This window comes from Leuresthes tenuis, unplaced genomic scaffold, assembly GCF_036924035.1.
Source record: "Leuresthes tenuis unplaced genomic scaffold, fLeuTen1.0.hap1 SCAF_2, whole genome shotgun sequence".
NCBI classification, from domain to species: Eukaryota; Metazoa; Chordata; class Actinopteri; order Atheriniformes; family Atherinopsidae; genus Leuresthes; species Leuresthes tenuis.
In genome coordinates this window covers 26,149,441-26,166,781 of record NW_027325356.1, presented here as the reverse complement: position 1 = coordinate 26,166,781, position 17,341 = coordinate 26,149,441, and the positions used below count along the sequence as shown (strand labels likewise).

The following is a 17,341-nucleotide window of genomic DNA, read 5'->3' as shown; positions in this document are numbered from 1 at the left end:
AGATGAATATAAACTAACCCAAAATAAAACATAAAGTTAAGTAAAGAAAGGGTTCCTCAAAACTGTACACAGGAAAAGTACATTTGCACATGTTCACAGGTAAGGTCGTTGTCATCACATCATCGTGAGTTAGTCAGACTAAAGGGAAACATATTCACCTGGGAATTAATCAAATGCTAAAGATGCGGAGTCAGGAACTGAAAAACAACCTTCATTTTAGTTGTTATAGTAGCAGCATCAGAGCTCTAGTCTCAGATGCTTGTGCTGCATTCCAAACAATTGGAAACTCGGAAATTTAGGCAATATATCAAGGAAACTAAAACTAAAAGGAAGAAAACTCAGGGCGAACTCGAATTTAGTCTGTAACTCAGTATCTCAACCCTGACTTATTCCATTTTCAACAGTCTTTGCAGTAAACACAAATGTCCCCCCTCCCCTTCATGTGTCGATGTAACTGTTTTTTGTTTGTTTTTAAAGTAACTATCGTTTCTTATGGTTGATGCAAAACTGCTGGCAAGCGTTTTATCGTTAATCGCAACGTTAACAAAGCAAACCTTTGAGGCAGGTTTGTGTTTTGGGAGGTCGAAATCGAGGAGGTGTCGAGTGGCATCATCTATTTCCCGAGGTACTAAAAAGCACCATTATTCAACAGTGACCGACGCGTTCCCTGTTACGCTGCGGTCAGCTGATCGATGAGGAAGTAAACACGAGAGACAACAGACAACACAGCAAACAAACGTAAGTTACGCCTCTGCTGTATTTAGCTGATTCAAATGTCTTCTTATTTACTGTCCGTGTTTGCCAGCTGGTTTCAGTCGCAGTTTATTTCCCACTGGTGAATTTTTTTATTATTTTTTTTTTAATACAATTTGATACGAGGTAGAAAGTTGCTTCGCGAGCCTGAAATGAACTACCTTTATTGCTCTTATTTGCTAATGATTTAAACTGATGTAATTCATCAGATTAAGGAGCCTATGTAAGAACAAGTACAAGAACGTGCTGTTTCCAAACTCAGACGTTGTACTTTATTTTGATATCAGCCACAGATGCTGTAGCTTGGTGTTTCGCAGAGAGATGTTTTAGCATCAGAATTTTGCATACTTTGTAAAGATGCAGCTCGGCAGTGACAGCTTCAGGAAACTATTGGGTTTAACAATAAGAAATATTATGTTAATGTTAATTTACTAAAGCTCTTAACCTACAAGGGTGGACAATTTTTTTTTTTTTTTGGGGGGGGGGGGGGGGCTTGACTTGAGGAGTAAAAGTACAAAGAAAGAAAAGTCTAATCAATTAGCTAAGATACCCACACAAATTAAAGAAAAAATATATTAGAAGTGTGAAGTAGTCACTTAATACACTTGTTGTTTCAGCTCTTGTTCATTGTGGCGTAAAGTGTCAACATCAACGACCAGCAGATTTAGGTTATAAAGAAGAAAAGTTCTCATCGGGTCAAAAAGCTGTCGTGGAAAGCATAGAAGAGGGCTGGAGAATGAAAGAATAAGAGAGACCGGGTAGTAGAAGTTAGGGACTTTGAATACTGACATTCAGTTCGCATTTCAGAACAGGCTTGGAACTTGATTTGGATTTGTTTTAAGTGACTTAAAGTTTAAATAAACTGATCATCTTTTCCGTGCTGATACATTTTTTTTTTTAATGCTCTTTAAACTTTAGAAGTGACTTCAGGAGCGGCTCTCCGAATGGCGTCTCTCATCTGCACTTTACAAGACCATCAAGACGATGTCAACTGGTGTGCCTTCTCAGCCAAACTGCTAGCCACATGTTCTGGAGACAAGACTCTCAGGATATACAACACTCGCGACTTCTCAGAGCTGCCTTTCTCACCGCTGTCGGGTCATGGCTACAGCGTCCACTGCTGCTGCTTCAGCGCATGCGGACAGTTCCTTGCCTCGTGCTCCACAGATGCAACCATTGTGATCTGGTCCATGGTCTCAGGTGACATAGACGCCGTCCTGGAGCATCCCGGTCGCAGCCCCGTCAGGATCTGTGCGCTCTCTCCTGACTCTGTCCACCTGGTGTCTGGTGCATCCGATGGCACTTTAGCTCTCTGGGATTTCCCTTCTAAACAACTATGCAGGTAAAGTGCTGAAATAGGTGAAAGCAGGTAAATATGAAAAACTAAAGTGCACACAAGTTTTCCATAATCAGGACACAATGGAAGACAAACAAACAAAAAAAGACCCACTCTTATCAGAGTATAAAATTAGGAAAAAAGATGCTCAGATGAACAACAGCATGACATATTTAACGTGACATATTCTTAAAAACAAGCCCAAAATGTGGCAATCGTACTTAGTCCAACCGTACTGCGTCTGTAGGAACTGAGAGGTGAAAGTGGCAGCCAGGTTTTTGCCAGTTTGCTGCTCTGGAGTATTCAGGTGTGTGCTAACATATTGTCAAGGAGGCAAGACATCAGCATTGCTGCCCATCAATCTGGGAGGGATTATGAGGCCATTTTCAAACCATGTAGAGTTCGTTATTCCACAGTCGGAAAGATTATTCAAAATTGGAAAACATTCAAGTTCACCTTAAGGTCAGATCGTCCAATGCATGGAGAAACTGCTGCGCAGAAAAGTACTCAGGTGCTACATCTCAGACTCTATAGGCCTCAGTCCGCATGCTAAATGTTAAAGTTCATGATAGTATAGCTCGAAAAAGTCTGAATTATTTCAATTCTGAGTTCTTACATAGAGTAACGACTCAAATCAAGTTCTTGACAAGGCCCAGATGAACACAGGACACAGATGCAGGGAGTTTCAGAACAAGGTGTTTTTATTGGTACACAACCACAGGAGAAGTTCCTGAACAGAGCAAATCAATGGCTGTGAAACTCCTGATGCGCTCTCCTCAATAACTACACTTGAGGAGACTGCGGATATGAAAATGATCAAACAAAACTCTCTCCACTCTAGGAGGAAAACAGAAAGGCTGTTAAAGATTACAAATTAAATCTCTCGCTCTCCTAGTGAGGTGGACATAAACAAAAGAAGTTCTTAAATCAAAGCGCTTCACTAGCAGAGGTTTCTAAGGAAGTTTAACAACAAAAAATCTCTCCAAAAACGGAGGAACGAAAATCAGGCTATAAAAAACTACTTAAACTAGTATTAAAACTATGGAAAAAGTTTACAAACAAAAGACTCTGCAGGAGGGTGACTCGACTAACAGGCACTGGGATTCAAGGCTTGGAAATAACTCGTGGGTTTCAAGGAGCACAAGAAGAACTCAAGAGTTGCGACACACTGGCACAGGACAGAGGGAAACGCAGACTATTTGAACACATGAGGGAAGATGGCGAACAGGTGGAAACACTTAAGGATCAGGGCAGACAATCAGACGTTTGACACAAGAGGAAGGGCAAGGTACATGAAAAGAGAGGGAAGTTAATGTTTCAAAATAAAACAGGAAATGACGAGACAAAAAACAGACTTCAGAACAAAACATCTCACAGGTTCCTGACAGTTTTAAACAAAAGGTATCTGTTGTTAATTTATTTGAATTAATGATGAATGAATTATAATAATGAATATAAGTTAAACTTATAGATTCACTTGCGATGACAATAAGGTTTGTTTATTAGACACGGGGTTGGAGGAAGTAATAATCAGAATCAAGAAAACGTAGTCAGTTTTATTTTCTTTATTTTAGTTTTAGTTCTCTACTGTCGGTCGGACAAAATAAGGGATTTAACCATATTTCATAGGGCTTTAGGAAATTAAGAGAATGGTAAGAATTTTATATTTCTTGTTAAAAAAATGTGCTCCATTTAAATAATTGTATTATTTCTATTTGTTCCTAGTAGACAGTCTATTATCCGCATATATGAATGCTAACATCTCTCCTTGCATCACGATTGCTGAGACAATATTCGCTCTGTGTTTGTCAGCTTTAGTTTCATGTGTATTTGAACAAGGATAAGAAGCAGACTTTTCATGCAGCTGTGGCCGTTGTGTATTTTTATGAAGGACCGGGGAAGTGAGCGACACAACAATGGTGGCTTGCTCCTTCAGCCCCTGCAGCCAGATGTTCATGACCGGCTCCACCTATGGAGACCTGCGGCTGTGGGACCTGAACATGAACCAGCTCCATGCGGAGAAAAACGCCCACGACCTCGGGGTGTCCTGCTGCGCCTTCGCTCCCAGCATTCTCAGTGGTGAGAAATGATTTATTCCAATTATTTTATATTTTGGTCTAAGGGCGAGTTTTTCTTAAAATACCTCTGTCTGTTATCTGATAATCTGCTTGTTTTTTTTTTGTTTACTACATTTCCAGCCAAGCTGCACGTGCCATTTTTCCCGATAAAATTGCAAACTTCTTTACTCACGGTGAAAAGCAGCAAAGGTCTGTGGCTGCCTCGTAATGGGCACAGTGCATTTACTGAGCCAAAAGAAAAAACCCAGAACTGAAGGAAATTTCGCCAGATTGGTGAGGCACAAGCTGAAAATTGGTCGCTGCTCATGCTGTGTGGGTGCATTCCTTGAAACGACCAACTTCTCTGTAACGCTCAGCTTTGTCAGGTAGCCCAACATAAATAGACATAATAAAATCATTATTATCATGACTTCTTTTTCACTTTGACTTGTATTTTGGGCTTTGATTACCATGGTGTGTACAGAGGCAGGTCGTTTTACAAATGAATGATGAATGTTCTAATCAGACAAAAAAGTAACCGTAAATATATATTAAAATACCTACAGACTGGAACTCAGATCAGTCTGAATGAAAACTTAGAGTGAACTGCAGCCTGTAAAATCTGCCGTTTGCCTTTCCATAACCGCCACCCGCCCACTGGTCCATCAGTCGGGTTTTACATAAACTGTGCATGTTAGTCACATACACACAACGTGCACACCTGTCGCCTTATTAAAGTGGCGGCAGATGAGGCGGGGACATTACTGTGAGGCTGACGCCATCAATGTTGTTCTGTGATGTGGAGGTAGGTGGAGGCCAGCTGCTCTGTTTAACGTCAACCTGCCTTGAATACAGCATGTTTGTTGCGTGTAGTTCTTTATGTTTGTTGCCTGTTCTCGTCTTTTAGGTGGTCACGTTGTACAGTTTCGTCTGGCATCTTGTGGACAGGACTGTCAGCTGAAGGTCTGGGCCGTTAACAAGTTCAGCTCTGGAGGTAGACTGGCATGTTGTTACATAGTGAAAAACATCCCTTAAAGGTGCCTCAAAGGTTGCAAACCCTTTCGTATTTGATGTTTTTCCTACATTAACATGACGTGATTTAGATAAAGAGAATGCTTTTATTAAACAAGTGAAATGATCAAGTAGTGGCAAAGTACATAACCTCTTGGATTAGCAGTTAATTTGGAGGTTAAATCAAAGTCAGGAGTGTTCTGTCAATGGGTGACTATCAGATGAAAGTGTGTACCTACTATATGTACCTGTGTCTCAAAAAACGACCAAATGAACAGTTACTGATGCTCATCAGGCTGTGAAATGTCATAAAACCCCCTCTAAATAGTTGGAACTCCAGGAATCTGTAATCAGATTGTGTTCAAACAGCAGAAATTCCAGATTAATATTTCTCCCTGCAGGAGTAGTCGACTAAAACAGATCACTCCAAGAGCCATGTGCGTAATAGTCTGCGAGGCATCAAACAAATCGTGGGTAACTTTTAAGCTTCTAAGCAGCTGAAAGCTTCTCTCACATTGACTAATGTTAACTTTTATGAGTCCACCATCAGGGGAAGAGTGAAAACAACGATGTGTACGGCAGGGCTGCAGAGGTCGGCAGCCACTGCTCTCTGAAAAGAACGTAGCTGCCTCTCTGCAGTTTGCTGAATGAATATTATGTGAACACTTACCCAGGCTGTTAGTAGAATTTATTGTGGACAGATGAGACCAAAAATAGATTTTTATTTTTAGCTGAAATGAGGTTGAAGTCTGGTGAAACCACCGTATTCCAACAGAGGAGCTCTTTCCCATCTGTGAAACATTTCGGTGGTAGTATGTTTTGGGTCTGTTTAGCTGCCAATTATACTAACAAAGTCTAAAGGAAAGTGCAAGCTGATCTAGCAGCAAAGCAGCAGCTCGCTCCACCATCCAGATTCCCAAAGTTAAAGCATTCCTGTACTGAGGAATGAGCTGAAATTCTTATAAGCTGCTGTGCAGGACTGAGCAGCAGTTACTGGAGACTTGAAGTTGCGGCTGTTGCTCCACAGAGGGTCACTTTATATACAAAAAAGGCTAATTTACTTCTGTCACTCATAGATATGTAATATTTCATTTGATCCTTAATAAATAATTGACATACATCATGTTTTTGTACCTTTGTCTAAGTTCAGGTTTCTTATTAACTTGTAGGACTTTAATTACCAGTTATGCAAAAATGTTTATAAAAAAAAAAAGAAGTAAGCGTTTCATACATCCTTAATGACTAACAAGGTGCCACCCTGCAGTGTGGCCTGCATTGTGGTTGATCTGAGGCTCTTCTCTCAACACACACTGCACTTGAGAGGAGGGACAGGCCTGAGGTTGAATAGTAATGGCTGCCATTTTCCTCACAGGCTCAAAGCGTAGTTTGTAATAAATCAGCACCAGTGTGTGAAACAAAGACTAATCACTGATCAAGTTTCATTCTAAACAGACCCATAGGACCTGCCAGTCCAGTCTGCTCAGTTTAAAAGTCTTAAGAAACTTTTTCTCTCCCACTTTTCTGTGTATTTTTGTTCCTGTGGAATCACTCGCCACGCAGTTCCATCTTAATCCCGGAACAATCTGACGTGCTGTATGTTTTTCTTGTCATTTTAACATAACTGTTTAAACTCTCCTTCCAACTCTATGCCGATGTTTCTCTCGGTTGCAGGCTGTAAGTTGCAGCTCCTGCACACACTGACCGGCCAGTCGGCTCCTGTCCTCTGCTGTGCGTACTCCTCAGATGGGCAGCTGCTTGTGTCAGGGTAAGATTATTAGCTTTAAGAAGGCATTGCCTCTCTGCTTCACATTTCAATAGTTTACTCTAGGCTTGTAGATTGATTTTCTGCTGTCCAGACAGCCTTTGTCTACTTTTCATGAAAATCATCTTGCAGAGACTTGAAATTTGCTCGTAATTGCCCTAAAAAAATAACAATGATGCTAAGGTACTCTTTTGTATATTATTGGCTAGCAAAGGGCAATTTTTAAACAGTGACTTTGTGACCAGTGCAATTAGATTAATTCTCTCCTCCTTGACTGTCTGAAATGCATTTCTGGTTCACTCTTACCTTTGTGTTATTATACACAAATTGTATATAATGAGATAAACCATAGAAGACCATCTTTATGCTTCTTTTATGGACATCAGTGCTGTAATTACAATACGATTCTTAACCATGCCGATTGCCTCCAGATAATTTACAGTTTTTCAGCCATATGCTAAACCTACACTTTAAACCATTTTCTTGATCTTAAATGGGTCAATCTTCATGTCCTGATCTATTTAGGATGAAGAGATTGATGTAAAATATAGATTGTTTGTTTGCCTGCGCATGTACAGTAAGTAGGCCACCTTCTGTCCAGAGATAACAGTGCTGTGCTTCTGTGGAGCCACTGGAGGGAGACATGGATTGCTTTTTTTTTTTTTTGTTATATGCATTCCTCATTGAGGGAACATTTGAACCTTGTAAATTGTACTGAGCATTTATGTAGGTTATTTAAACATTGATAACCAATGTTTAAAATCATAGTTTAGTCATAGTTTAATTAACATAGTTAAACTCTTATATTTGTTTTTCCCCCAGTTCTGTGGACAAGAGCGTTACAATCTACGATGCAGTGAGTATTTCTCCCTTTTCCTGACTGTGCTGAGCAGTATTAGCTTTCACCTCCAACTGTTCGCACATGCTGCTTATGTTCTGCCCTGTGCTTCTCTTTTTCTCTCAGAATAATGCACTTTTGCTTTACACACTGAACCAGCACGAGAGGTAAATAGTCGTCGAAATTTATGTTGTTTGTTGTCTGGATGTTTTTATTGATTGTACACAGGATGGCTCAAACTCACTCTTTTGCACTGAATTGTGTAAGTGTATGTGTTTTTCAGCTCAAAGAATCAGTTTCTCTTCAAAAATATGTACAAGTAGAAAAAGCTGTGATCGTTAATTTTTATACTATACATACTTCACCATTTGGTGCAGAGTTAAAAAATAAAAAGTCTGGTTTTCTTGCATTATGTAGCAACAACATCATGCGCAAACATGCACAAATTCATTGTTTATTAACCATGAAAATCCACAATAGCCCAACAAATTTCTGGGACGATGAGACATTCTCAGATCAGTTTTTGATGCCGCAGATGTTCACGAATGCTGCAAATGTCAGTGATTGAAACGGATTGTGTTGTGGTGTTTCTAATTAAAAAAAAAAAAGGTAGGACCACACCTACTACATCTCCCTCTCCACACATAAGTCGCAGACGAGTGATCATGCGAGGCATTTACACGTCGATCCAGCCACCTGTGTCTGAAAGGCATCAAGCTCCTTTCAGCGGGGCAAAAGAAAGTGCTTTTGAAAAACCGACTGAAGTGGAAGTGGGATAAATGCTGAAAAAATCAATCAAAACTTTTGACAAAAATGCCTCCAGGAACCTTATTTGACTTTAGGCAATAGAGTGTCTTGAAGTTGGGTTAGTGTAAGCCCCTCTTTTTGGCTCTTTATGTGCAGCCCAGCAGAGTTTGTGGATAAACATTTCTCAGCAATCTAGCTTAGGTTTTAGAAAGGTTGTCCTCATTAACTTGGCCTTGACTTTCCTAAATCAACTTAAGATTTAATTATAATCCTGATTTAAATCTTTAATGCACCCTGTGACATGGCAAGCTACCGCTGAAATGTCCCTCAGATGGAGAACATGCTCAACACTGCCACATATTTAGGCGTGTTGTTAAGCTCAACCCACCCTATAACCCTGCAGAAGCTGATTCAGCCTTGCATTTTAAAGCAGGGCCCTCACTGCTACCAAAGAGGACCCAGGACTGCTGGTTTGGACTTCAGCTTCCTTTTCACCACCACTGAGAGTCACTATCATCTTTGCATGTGATGTTTTTTAAAAAGATGTTAATAGAGTTTTTTTCAGGGCTCCTTGTTCAGAAAAAAAAAATTGCTAACAAAGGCACAAATTAGGGGTTTGTTCCCTGCTGCAGGTATGTGACAGCATGTTCCTTCTCCTCAACTTCACCACTGATTGCTACGGGGTCTATGGATAAGACTGTAAACATCTGGAGGTTGGAGGATGGATGCAGTAGACATGGTGAGGAAAATGCACAAATAAAAAGAGTAAAGTCTCTGTCTTAGTTATTAATTGCGTTTGTCTTGTGGTGTTCTTTTATGTTTCAAAAGGCGGGAAGTCCTTACCAGGTGAGTTTTCTTTTTATCATAGATAGAGATGTCTCACTTTTCTTTTGGTTGCTTTTACTGTCAGTCATCCTTTTCTTTTTTCACTGTTGACCAATGAGCCCCTCAAACCATGTTTGTGCTGAGATTTCCTGTGATGAAATAGCTTCTTCTCCTTGTCGTGTGGGGCTCTGGTGTTGTTCAAGAGTGCTCTTTTCCTTTCTACAGCTGCCAGTGTCTCAAGTTTGCTTTAAGATTGCATTGCATTACTGTTGTTTACGCTTACTCTTCCCTTTTTTCTATTTTACAGAAGAATCTGCACAGACATCAAGTGAAGGTGGGAAGAGGGAAAATGTGCTTTACTGTTTAGTGTGTTACCCTGGTGTAGCTATAAAAGGCATCTTTAAAATCAGTAAAATGTGATAATGCTCCTCACAAAAAAGCAAATTAATGATATGTATAATCAGGAATGTATTATCCAGTTGCCAAATTTAAGATTGCACCTACCATAAACCTGCATTTCTGTCTGCAAAGTCCAAGCATGTGTGTGATTACACATGCTGTGCTAACCACAGCCTCCTAATCAATAAGCAGTCAGCAGGATCTCAGGATGGGCTCACATGGAGAATATTTGGTCATTTTTCACAAAGCGCTGCAGCTGTCAACCACTGACCCTCTTGCCTTGACTCGCCCTCTCAGGGAGAGCCTCGGCGCGCAGATCGAAGCTGCTGGTCGCTGATTGGACGGAGGAGGATGTGTCAGAGTGGCTGGTGGAGGAAGGCCTCCGGGGATTGGTGGACAAATTCCAGGCCAACAACATAGACGGGACAGAGCTGCTCAGTCTCACCAAGGAAACGCTGGCGTCAGAGCTGCACATAGGTGAGGAAGACAAATATCACACACTGCTCAGTGAGCACAGAGCTACTGCTTCACTCCCTCCCTCTCATTGCACTGATTCTTGTCTTTTGTCTGAAATATAAATGTATAAACTGAGTCTTATGGGGTTTACAGAGCTGGTCTGTTGTTGGGAAAGAACATAGATGCATGCGGATTAGGATTTTTAAACATGTTTTTTACTTGTTTATATGGATAAAAGGCAGCATATTAGAATAAAGTGGGGTGAAGGAATTAGTGTTAATGAGGGGGGTTTCTCTGGGAGATTACATAATATTAGGCTGCACCGCAAAAGCACTCAGCTTTGGGTCTTTGGCAGTTTTGACTTTAATCTGGAGCACTTCGTGAGTTACATAACTCAAAACAGAATTTCCCATAAAGTATAAAGTGGATTTACTTCTAATATCATTAAGCTGTCTGAAAGAGTTTTTTCCTTTTTCATTGTTGTTGTTTATCATTCTCTGAGTATTTCAGATTGAATTTTCTTCATGAAGTGATGCCACACGGCTAAATAAGGAGTGTTATGTTGTTGATGTCAGTCTACCAGATAAGACAGCATTCGTCATGTAGTTCTCAGCAAATGTTTGTTGTGGTGCCATGTCGTCATTTCCATCCCACAGTCGCTGTCAATCACCGCTTAGTTTACACAGCATCGATGCTGTGACAGCTTGTGTTCACATTGTTCCGTTTTTAGTAACGCAGCATGAATCCCACCTTCTTTGAACTAACTTAGAGAACAGTACTGAGTATCATCGTGCTTCATCTGCTGCAATGACAGACAGAGAAACGGGCATATTTTTCAAAGGTGGGAGTGAAATCAATAAGTGTGCTGTGCTTCTGAAGAGGCAGCCTAATAAACAGAATGTACCAGTAAGTTTGCCCATGAGTATAAAGACCGTTTTGTACTCAGCTGCGTTGAACTCCATATTTCATGAGCTCATTAATTTTTTATTTCCCTTGTATTCTTCAGTATTTAAACCAAAATGCATTCGGGCATTGCCTGCTTTGTATTTAGCTTGGATTCTACAGACAATCCGCAGACGTGGTCTGCTCCCACCATGTTCGCTCTCACCCACGCTCACATTTGCCATCCAAGAGTGAAAGGTGCTAAACGCAGTAATGACAAATGCTCAAAACGTTCATACTGTTATTTTTACGCATGTTAGTGTTGGGTCAGTTCATCTTGTTCCTCATAATGAGAGCACATGAAGTCTTGTTTTCTCTTCTAGCACATTATCCTCCTGCTTGTTTGTTTAGAGTCACTCGGCCTGCGCAGTAAACTCCTCAGGAAGGTGGAGGAGCTGAGGAGTGATTCGGTGTGTTCAGGCATTCCTGATGAGTTCCTGTGTCCAATCACCAGAGAGCTGATGAGGGAACCAGTTATTGCTGCTGGTATGCTCAGATTAGTGCCTTTTATACACATTATTAGAAGTAGAAAATCTTCATTGCTTGTGGTTTTTTTCTGCCATTCATACTGTGTCCCCACCCACACAGATGGCTACTCATATGAAAGAGAGGCAATTGAGAGCTGGATCAACACCAAAAACCGTTCCAGCCCCATGACCAACCTTCCATTACTGACGACTCTGCTTACCCCTAACCACACCCTGAAGATGGCCATTGGCCGCTGGAAGACCAGCCACTAGCATCCAAAACACTTTTGAAGTTTTCCAATGTTTCGTTCACAGTACATAGAAACAGGATAAAGAGCTCTTATCAGTCCCACGGCTTTCGAGGCTCAGGTGTGTTTGAGTTGAGGCGTCTTCACCTTGGTGCCAGTTGTTTCCGAAGTCGCGTTAAGCAGAAAGACTAACTTTGATATGCTGTGAATGGTATGTTCTTCTGACCAAAATAAACCATTTTTGGTTGCCTGGACAAAGTGCAGAAATACGCATGAGCATCCCTGCTTTGGCCACTTAAAGAATTTAACTTACAGTCATTTGAAAAAGATGGTGTATCCTCTTTCATGTCCTAAATATTTCTCATATATATCATATCAGGACATATGAAAAAAAGCATGTGGTCCTTATCAGGTCTTTGGTAAATACAACCACATATGAACAACAACACACAACATATTATATATACAGTGTAATTATTTATTTTATAAAAGGTATGCGACATTGCAGAAGTGGTGCGTGAGAAACTAAGTACACCCTGACTGCTTCCATATGAATTAGGAGGGCAAGTAGAAGCCAGGTGCCTCCAATCAATTGGATTGATTAACTGATCATCAGTAAGTGTGAGTCGTCTATAAAAGAAGACGTTTTGACATTTTTCTGGTCTGGAACATTCAGGTGTGTGTTAACATATTGCCAATTAGGAAAGACATCAGCAATGATCTTACAGACGCAATTGCTGCTGCTCATCAGTCTGGGAAGGGTTGTAAGACCATTTCCAAACTATGTGGAATCAGTCATTCTACACTGAGACAAAGCAAAGTTGCATTTGAACAAACATCTGAACAAACCACAAGACTCAGTTAACCCCTAAATGATCCTACTTTGTAGAACAGGTGCATAGACATCAAGATATGTTATCAGAACAATGTTCTCGTGACAGATAAGTCCAAAATGGAGATATTTGATGATGATGCACAGTGCCATGTGTGGTGAAAACCAAACACAGCACAAACAATTCATACCAGGTGTCAAGCACAGTGGTGGAGGGGTGATGATTTGGGCTTTTTTTTTTTTTTTTTACACCTTACAGTCACTGAGTCGGCTGTGAACTCCTCTGCATACCAAAGTAATCTCGGATCACCTGCGAGACCATCTGTCCGATGGCTAAAGATTGGCTGACATCGGGTCATCAACAGGACAATGACCCCAAAACACAGCAGCAAATCTACAACTGAATGTCTGAGGAAGAAAAGAATCAAGGTGTTGCAATGGTGCAGTCACAGTCCAGATCTCAACCTGATTGAAATGCTGTGGTTGGACTTTAAGAGAGCTGTGCAGAAACAAATGCTGCAGAACTCCGATAATTAAAACAATGTTGTGAAGAAGAGGCCATCAAAATCCCTTCCAAAACAATGTGACAATTCATCGCAAAGAGAAATGATAGAAACAATTTGAGTTATTCCTGCTAAAGGTGGTTTTACAAGCTGTTGAATAATGGGCTACATTTAGTTTTTCACACACTCCTATTTCAATTTTGCCTTACAAACATGTCATATGTTGTTGTTCATCTGAGGTTGTTTTTTGCTTCTTTTTTTTTTCTTACCTCAAAACTGAAAGAAAGTGTATTTTTCATATTATTGTAATTGTTCACTACAGCCCTCATATGCTCAGGAAAGACTTTGATGTTAACATATGACTTTCTTCACTGAACCTTTCTGCTGGTAGGTTTGCTCCTTGCAAAGTTAATCATAAGTGCTCGACAGAAATCACTTTGCTGAAAAGTAACGCAGAATGTCTGCAAATGCTGTAGGCTGCTGATATAGAAATAAAGTGCACACGAATAATATTTTCAAAGAAGTCATTTTGCTGACACACTTATGGTTATTTTATATGACTCTCATCTATTTAGCACAAGGAGTCACTGAGTCATTTCATGACACTGATGTGAATCATAAGCTATGGACTTTACAGTCACCAGATCTAGACTGTCATTATCAGTGTCATCATTAAACCACTAAATGAAGGAATATCTCTTGGAAGTATTGAGTCGATCCCTCCAGTAGAGTTCCAGAAAAAGTGCTGACATGTAAGAAAAAATATGGTATCCCAATTCTTCACTGAGACACTTTATGTTGGTCATTTTAATAGAGTGTATGTAAGAGGTGATAAAGGAAGTACAATAACACTGATGGCCACGAGGTACTGGCTTTGAAATGTCTCTTGCTTTTTCTTCCAAATAAACACACTTCCCACATGGAATAATAGGTGAATACATTTTTCCAAATTCTGCTGCCAGCTGCCTCCAAAGGCATCTGTACAACTAATCAAAACCCAAGACATTGCAAATGTCTCAAAAACATCAACTACGCCTTAGGCCAATCACGGATATGCATGTTTATCATGGAAGCCTGGCGTGTCTTGTGTTAATTCGGAGCGTTGTTTGAGAATGCCCTTAGAATTGAACGCTACACATTTACAAGCTGCAATATGTCAGTGACCTTTTGGGGCAGTGTGGCTGTACGGTCATACGGTAAAAATGACAGGAAGTTTTGAAGACAAGCTTGTAGAGAAAATGCCCAATTACCTGGATCCTCAAGATGTGTCGTTGTGACTGCACTGTGACAATTGTGCATGTCAAAATAGTTGGTGAGAGATCTGCAACATTTTGGAAACATCCACACGCAGAGGAAAATGTTTGAAGAAAGAGAGGGAATAGTGCTGATGTTTTTAGTTTTTTTTTCTGGTCTGTGTCATTTGATGGGCTTCCTAATTCAATTCCCTGGTGACAGGTATAGGTCAAAGGCAAGTATGGAAACAATTACAGCCTCGACAGAGCAAATTGCCAGTATATTCCTGGCCTCAGAAGTAAGTCAGATAAGTTGATTACTATGTAGTTATGTTTATGTATGAATGAGGTACTTCATACTTAGCTTCATACTGTTAAAGGAGCTGAAACTGAAAATTAAAACACCATCTGTAGCAAAGCATTACCTACAGATACTGATACTGGTAGTGCTTGGCCAGCGTAGTTTAGTACAATTATGAAATGAATGAAATCAAAGAAATGTCTGCAATTTTCAGATATGGCAATGTTCATATTTTTTTTTATACAAGCAGTTTATTGTGAAGGCTACAAACGTTTAGATATGTCTTGTTTCGTTAAAGGACAGAAACTTTCATCCTTTCGTACACAAATCGGAGCTTAATCAACATTTTTCAGTTACACTGTGAAAGAAGTAGATGTTGAAATGTAGTCCTTCACTGATATTTTTATTATACCACAGTAATAATGTGGTAACATTCTGTATACCATAGTATGACTCTGAAAAGGGTATATGACAACTATGGACATACTGCAATGTAAGAAACGTCTTAACAGCTTTCTCTATCCTACTGTACACTCTGCAAATGCTTTCTCTGCATCCAAATAAACTCATAAACACTTTATCTGTTCTCTTCTATGCAAAAATAACATACTGTATAATGTGAATATTGAAGCAATCAAGTCAATGTTAGATAATGACAATAGGTTTCCAACAATATCATGTACAGTGCCTTTTTTTTTTTATAAATGTACCAAGAAAGAGAATCTCAAGTACACAAAATGATTTCTTTTGAAGCCTGTTATGCTGACAGATAATCACTTACAAGGAAATATATAATCTGCAAATATAGTGTACACAGTACAAATATATATGTTTTTAAAAGACTTGACAATAGAAATGATCATATCCTGCAGCTAATAGCGTGAGGTTTTGAATATTCGTGCACAAAGCTTTCTCTGACTTCTATGTCTGATATAATTAGTTAAAAGCTTAGACATTATACTACTTATATTTCTTCAAATCCCTACTTAAGGTCTTACTGGCTTTCTTAAATACATTAGTGTAGCTTAAAACAGGTAAGCAAAAGCATAGTAGCCTGAGTTGAACACTGGTTCTAGATTGTAAATACAGTGCAGCAGCATAAATCTACAAAACAGGCTCAGGGAAGGGAGCTGTTATCCTATCAGTCTCCCTTGCTACCTTATGTGGGACATGGTGTGTTGAAAACAGCCTGTATCTGTGCTTGGATGAACGAACTTCAGACGTTGGACTCTATAAATGAGCGTTTGGGTTTTATGGGAGCCATATGCAAAGCTGGGTTGTCTCTCGTTAGGCTAGTCTGTCTGTGCCTCCCTTCAGGAAAGCGTAGCTGGGATGACGAAGAGCCTCTGGTCTCTCGTTGGTGGGAACGTTCTCCGAACTCCCTGCCCTGCTGCTGGCTTCCAGGGAGCTGCTCCTGGAATGAGGCGCGTTTGAACTCATTGTTCAGCCCTTGGAACTCCATGACCGACATACTGAAACTCTCCGCCCCTCCTCCTCCTGCTCCCTGCCCCTGTCGGCTTAGGCCGGAGGTCTGCTGGCCTTGGACTCGCACTGCTTTGTCCATGACGCCCATGAAGGGCCGGGGCTTCAGCTCAGGTTTTGCCTTGAAGCTGCCGCTGCTCTTGATGGGGCACGGGGCATCTGGTGCCTGCTGCCTCCCTCCGTCTGACAGGTTCCCACTGGAGGCTTGACTAGAACTGGAGCCTCTTGAGCCTGCTGTTCCTCCTCCACCACCCTCCCTCCTTACATCCATACCGGATCCCAGAGCGAGAGCCAGGCCTTCCAGAGGCACAGAGTGGGTGGACAGTCTGTCAGACCCCCTGGAGAAACTAGAGGAGCGTGGCTGGTACATCTGGAGAGGTCCAGGTGGGGATGAGCTATTGGGGGACATGGGATGATAATGTTCAGTGAGGCCGTGTTCAGAGTGTTCATTGGCTGATCCAGGTCCGATGTCAATACCCGCTGCAGCTGCTGGCCTCAGGGAAGTGGAGATGTGCCTGCCTGGAAGAGGACTAGAGGGGCCGCACAGAGACAAAGGCCTGACAGCAACTCTGCCACCTGACTGGAGGGAATGGCAGTGGTGATGAGTCCTGCTGCTCAGATTCTGGGTCTGCCTGTTGATGGCAGGAACAGGCTCTGGCATGTCCACAAACAGCTGGTTCTGTACATATTCCTCTGGAGGGAAACACGGCGACTGATCTGCTAAACCAAAGGCCACACCTCCTGGGAGAGTCCTGTTGGGACCGTAGGGATTCAGTGGCCAAAACTGTGGACTTTTCCCGCAGTGTAGACCCATCCCATCACCTTCCTCCTTCTCCTCCTCCCTATCTGCATCAACCTGCTCTGCTGGGATTTGCCTCTCTAGACTTCCCTGTGAATAGACGTCTGTTTCTTCCTCTGTGGGTTGATGGTGGTGGGTGTGAGGGTCCCTGTTGTAACCCTGTGTCGTGTTGTTGCCGGATAACTTTTGATGATGTTTGCATTCCTCCTCTACTCGTGCCAGCAGGCGGCGAATCTCCCGGTTGGACGGGCAGAGTCGTGCTGCTTCATGGAGGTCTGCCAGTGCTGCAGCAAACTGCCTGGGGAGGACAGAGAAAATAAACAAAGGAACTTTAAAAATACTTACTTTACG

At 41.2% G+C, this 17,341-nt stretch overlaps 2 protein-coding genes across 2 annotated transcripts in view; one reads left to right on the top strand and one right to left on the bottom strand.

The window, feature by feature from the left end:
- Positions 1-683: 683 nt before the first annotated feature.
- wdsub1 (WD repeat, sterile alpha motif and U-box domain containing 1) lies at positions 684-15,287 on the top strand. Its single transcript, XM_072380811.1, has 13 exons — positions 684-738; positions 1,672-2,095; positions 3,981-4,168; positions 5,054-5,140; positions 6,829-6,922; positions 7,742-7,775; positions 7,884-7,924; positions 9,137-9,243; positions 9,333-9,350; positions 9,637-9,663; positions 10,026-10,205; positions 11,478-11,612; positions 11,715-15,287. Exons 2-13 carry the CDS (start codon positions 1,698-1,700, stop codon positions 11,864-11,866), a joined length of 1,461 nt encoding a protein of 486 aa, XP_072236912.1. The 5' UTR covers positions 684-738; positions 1,672-1,697; the 3' UTR covers positions 11,867-15,287.
- The window catches only part of LOC140302065 (protein TANC1-like), a 29,190-nt gene continuing 26,942 nt past the window's right edge, over positions 15,094-17,341 (bottom strand). The window contains exon 26 of the mRNA XM_072380810.1: positions 15,094-17,288. Coding sequence (XP_072236911.1) covers positions 15,926-17,288 — 1,363 coding nt within the window. The 3' untranslated portion in view covers positions 15,094-15,925. The remainder of the gene's footprint in view (positions 17,289-17,341) is intronic.